The following is a 5,451-nucleotide window of genomic DNA, read 5'->3' on the forward strand; positions in this document are numbered from 1 at the left end:
TTGACTTGGTTCAACTCCAGCTGGATGCGCAGGATCTTTCCCTCTTCATGTTCAAGAGATGCCTTAAGGACAGCAAGAGGTCACATTAGCAGGGAATGGAAGTGTATATATTCTAGAAACAGGAATTAGTTCCTACCTTTGTCCTGCCTTATACATCTTTATTCCATTGTTATAGACGTTTTTACAGTGTGCTATTGTTGGTTTTATATTTTTTTATCTCGCCAGCTAGATCATGCCCTTCAGGGCAGGGCCCTTAAGTTATTCATCTTTATTTTCTCAATGTCTAGCACAGTTTCTGACATATGGTTATGTTAGTTGCTTGCATGGTCAATTCTCCATCCTCTACACATCCTCCATCCATGTGTACTTAGTGTACAGGGTAAAAGTTATTTTATTTTCTCTTGATCCATCAGTTCTTGCATGCAGTAGACCCTGATTCCTCTTGTAATTGTGTTAGAGCATGTGATAAAATGTTTACCTCTGCTTCTTCTAAAGCAGCCTGAATTTCAGACTTTTCTTGCTCAATTTGCTTCTTTACTTTTTCCAGCTCATGGATACGCTTCCCTCCTTCTGCAATCTGCTCAGTGAGATCAGAAATCTCCTCTGTTGGTGAACAGAAATATAAAAATTTGTTCAATAGGGGAACACAGTCTTTCAAATCTTTTGTTAAAGAAAAGTTAACATGTACTCACGTTGCAAATTCTTATTTTCCCGCTTCAAGGTTTCAAGTTGGTCTAAGGATTCCTCATAAGCATTCTTAACCTTGAACAGCTCTGTGCTGAGTGACCTGGACTCCTTTTGGGAAGCTTCAAGTTCAGCATGAGTTTCTTCATACTTGTGCTTCCATTCTGACAGGATCTGAGGTGCAAGGAATGGTCAAGAAATTTAGCGAAGAAAGTTTGACAGGATGAAAACCATCTATTCTGCAACTCTCAAACAGAGTTGCGATGATCTGGGACTGAAATAATTATGATGAGATGAGTAGGAGACCCCTTTCCTCCCCCACCTATCCATGGAGCAGGAGCTACTGAGAACAGGCCTCAGATGGTTTGAATAAGGCGCACTGAAGGTAGCAGGCAATCTTTAATGATATGTTGAATGCTGAGGCAGAAACCGGTGCAGACATACCTTATCGAAGTTCCTTTGCTTTTTGTCCAGGGCTGCACAGGCAGCATTGGTTCTCTCAACATCAATCATGAGGTCCTCCACTTCATTCTGGAGCCGCTGCTTGGTCTTCTCAAGGGAAGCACATTTGGCATTCACAGCTTCTACGTGTTCCTCAGCATCCTGCAGCCGCTGAGCCAGCTTCTTCCTGAAAGGTGAAATAAAGACAATAGAAGTGAATGGCCATGAGTACAACTGGGTGTTTCAAAGTGGGTACAAGAGAGTGATTTCCAGAGTCAGACTCCTTAATACTTGGCTTTCCAAGCTTGTTTGTAGGCCCAGTTCTGTATTAACTCCTTCCACTCTCCTACCAACCAAATACTGAAAACAACCCAAATTTCAATATCGCCGTACTTCATAGTCTGGCTTTAAGGCATCCATGATCAGCCCAAGCCAACATTTTACCCTTCAAGGTAGCTGGTTTATTCCTCCTTTATGGAATATTAATATCTCTCTTGAATTACTGTTATTTATGTCTTTTCTCCACTGAAATTTGATCTCAAGAGGGTAGAGTCTGTATCTTGCTCATCTTTGTATCCTTGTTGGCTGTCACACATATTAAGTACTCAAATGTTATATGAATTGAATTCAAATGAAATATACTTGATTTTGTCTAATTATATCCTTTATTTTCCTAGCTTTCATTAATCCTTTCATAAAAAGAAGCTTCCCCATATCAATATAAATTTTACTTTGAGAGCGCCATTCAGAATCTCTTCTAAGGCATCCACCAAAACATTATAATTCCAACTACATAGTTGTATATTATTCATCGAATAAATGACTAGATCTCGCCTTAAACATTCTGTTGAATAAGTAGGTTCCCTCTTGTCTAGATTCTCCCTCTGACAGTTTAGTCTTGAACTTTTGATTGCATTGAATATTTAGTCCTTTATAAAACAATTTGTTCTTTCTTATCAGAGAAGTTTTGTCTACTTTTTAGTCTTTAACGATATATTTCCTTTTCCCCCTATAAATAGCCATATTTTCACATCTCAAAAGGAGAAGCTCTGCTTTCAAGCCTGACTATTTTTCTCTTACATACTTCTCCCCTTGGACTGATACTTTTGTTAGTAGCTAGGAGGGAGGAGAGGCACAGAAGAATACAGTTAATTCTTATTCTATCTATACCTGTATAAATAGAATGATGTCAAAAGTTACCCCCCTTTTAAAAAAGAATCATGCAGCTTTCTCTTGTCTTATATCCTTTTTCTTTCTTCCCTCTAGCTTAATTTCTTTCCTCAGACAACCTACAGTATTTGGTATTTTGGTTAGCTTTATGTTCAGGCATGTTTTTTCCCTAGTTTTTTATTTGTTTTGGGCTCAATGGACATTTGCCCATATAGTACTTATAGCAGATGAACTTTGATTGTTAATAGAGATATTTCCATTTTGACTAAGTCTAGAACATACTTGGCCTCCTCCAGCTCCTCTGTCCGCTGGATGGCGTCCGTCTCGTACTTGGTCCTCCACTGGGCAACCTCACTGTTGGCCTTGGACATTGCCCTCTGCAGCTCGGCCTTGGCTTCCTGCTCCTCCTCATACTGTTCCCGCAGCAGGTCACAGTCATGGCGGGCTGACTGCAGGGCATGGGCCAGGGCACTCTTGGCCTGAGAACATAGAAATTGGTGACTTAATTTTATATCTTTAAAGTGATGTTTTAGTCCATAACCTCCTATAGGCCACCAGAAGTAAATCTGTGAAAGTAAGCTAAAAACAAACAACCAAAACAAGGATAATGAGAGCAACAACAATAAGTACGGCTTACCTTTATCTCCTCTTCAAGCTGCCTTTTCAGTTCCTCAATCTGTTGTGTGAATGCTTGTTTGCCCCTTGAGAGCTGAGAAACTAATGAGTCCTTTTCATCTAGCTGGCGTGAATATTCACCTATAAAGACCAAGAACCAGAACTTACTCTGATAACTAAAGCTCTAAATTACAAACTGGAGCAAGGAATGGGAGCTGAGTCTGAAACATGATGGAGAGCACGGATTACAACAAACCACCAACATGCACTTGAACCCTGATGAGCAAATCTGTGTAAAAATGAAAAGTATGGAAAACTTTGAGGCAGATGACATGCTTATGAACAACGCAAAAGATTTTGGGAGATATTTAAGATTATTTGATCACAATAGAAATTGATGAAGAAACATGTGAAAAGAAATGCAAATCAAACCAACAAAACATTCCAGTGCTTTTTGTCTACAATGGTGTTGTACTCGTGTACCTTCTATTGAAATTTGATTGAAACAGAGAGTTTATTCTTTGGAAAATAGGAGACTTTGAGCAATTCCCTCTGTAGGTAGAAGTGATATGCAAAAGAAAATACTGGAAGCATTTTTATATTTAGAAATCATCAAGTATTCTTCCATCCCCAGAATGAGTTGGTTTAAGGATAACTAGCCAGTTCCTAAACTAAATGGCATTTAAATTTGTCTCTAATTTCTTTAAGCACCATAGTTCAGAAAATATACAACCTTATATTAAAAAGAGAGAAAAACCTTTCAGTACCATTTTTGAACTGGTTACCTGGAAGCTTTATCTCTTTAACATTTAATGAGGATACCAACTTTATTATTTTTTTCATACCACTAAATTACTAGGAGTAAACATGTTTTGAGGAAGAGAAAATACAAGAAGCATTTTGATTCTTTGAGAATAAATTTTGTTTTTCATAAAGTGTACTTCTCACCAGTATAACAATAATAAAGCCTTAGTTTGAGCTTTGTTCCAAAAAGAACAACATTTGGATGAATATGAAGAAGTAAAGTGGTTCTCCAATACTTTGATTGCCTGTTACTTTCATAGCCCAAATGACCCATAAAGAAATTTCTATCTTGTTACCTCTCACTTGGGGAAGTGGAACTTTGGTAGAAAGTTGGATAGGTTGATAGAGGAAGGAGTAAATGCAGAGACTCTCCAGTTTGGATAATCAACCTCTATGAACCTCACTTGAATGCTCCTGGGCTGGGTTGTGGTCCTGAATATTTCCCCTGCTATACAGTGGTAACTACCAGTAATTGGCAAGACTTCAGGAAAAAGACTGGAGTCAGCATTCTTGGACAAGCCATTTCATCTCTACTGTGATCTGTCATCTTTCAAATGGGGATAGCATTGTACAGACTAGTGAAGATAACAAAGTAATAAATAACTTGTGGAAGCATTTTGAAAAGTGAAAATACTGTGAGGATACAGTTTTTATTTGATAACTTTTTGATTAGAGTGAAATCTGCTTTAAAATGCTAATGTACAAGAGAGTCTGGATCTTTTTATTAAAAAACAACAACAACAAAAACAGCTAAAACCAAATGAACAAGAAGGCAAGAAAGCCATCCGTGCCAGTGGTCACTAATGTGTTCACATGAGTGGGCACCTCCCAGGGAGGTAATATGTGATCTCAGGTAACTCAATGCAGAGTTTTTCAGCAAATTGAGCATCCAAGGTAAATTTATCATTGAAGGTCAACAGTGGTAAGTGACCCACCTGCTTCTGTCTGCAGGCGCGCTCTCTGGCCCGTCAGGTCATTGACCAGCCTCTGTTGCTCTTCCTCTTTGCTCTTAAGTTCACTCAGTTGATCTTCCAGGGTGCGGCACATCTTTTCAAGGTTGCCCTGCATTTAACAAGTGGTAGAAGACATCTCAAGCCAAGTATTTGGACCACAGAAACTTTCAATTATCCAAGCATCCCACAGGACCTGCAGTTCTCATTTATTTTGAGAATAAACTGTCTTTACAAACAAACAAAAGCAACTGAGTCCATAGATTGTGATGGAAAGAGTAATGAGATACATAGTCTAAACGTGCTGCCACTAAATTGCTTTGTGAATTTAAGTCTTTACTTACTTGGCTTATCTGTGATATGATTATACGTGATTCAACTCATGAGTTTTTTTGAGAAACAAATTATGTACTTGTGCTTAAGGGAAAAACAAAAAGCATAATCAAGGTGAGGTTTTTAGAAAATCTCAATGTATAGTTGAGCTGTATTTTTTTATTTGAAAGAGCTTAAGTTTTCACTCTGCATATTCCTTGGGTGTGGCGATGAGCGCTCTGCTCCATCACACCCGAGTTGCCCCTCCCTGCCACTGGTCTCCTGCCTTGTACCAACCTCCTCCTGTCAGTTGCTAGTGACTCTTGAAAGGCTCACTCGCTCCTGTCTTACCGAAGTCTCTTTAAGACTTAAACCATGATTGTACCTTGGCTTTGGAGACAGTCTCCATGTTGCTCGCCAGGTCGTCAATCTCCATCTTCATTTCGCTCTTCTCCTTCTCCAGTTTCTGCTTGAC

General features: G+C 38.9%; 1 protein-coding gene across 1 annotated transcript; it reads right to left on the reverse strand.

Annotated features, from left to right (window-relative positions):
- Positions 1 to 5: 5 nt before the first annotated feature.
- On the reverse strand, positions 6 to 5,445 carry LOC124234581 (myosin heavy chain, skeletal muscle-like; the record flags this gene model as incomplete). Its single annotated transcript, XM_046651921.1, has 8 exons — positions 5,362 to 5,445; positions 4,650 to 4,776; positions 2,933 to 3,051; positions 2,578 to 2,774; positions 1,129 to 1,312; positions 693 to 858; positions 479 to 603; positions 6 to 62 (listed from the first exon to the last, which is right to left on the reverse strand). Coding segments are annotated over exons 1-8 (1,032 nt in total), but the record flags the coding sequence as incomplete, so codon positions are not given.
- Positions 5,446 to 5,451: the final 6 nt, after the last annotated feature.

This window comes from Equus quagga, unplaced genomic scaffold (assembly GCF_021613505.1).
Source record: "Equus quagga isolate Etosha38 unplaced genomic scaffold, UCLA_HA_Equagga_1.0 91798_RagTag, whole genome shotgun sequence".
NCBI classification, from domain to species: Eukaryota; Metazoa; Chordata; class Mammalia; order Perissodactyla; family Equidae; genus Equus; species Equus quagga.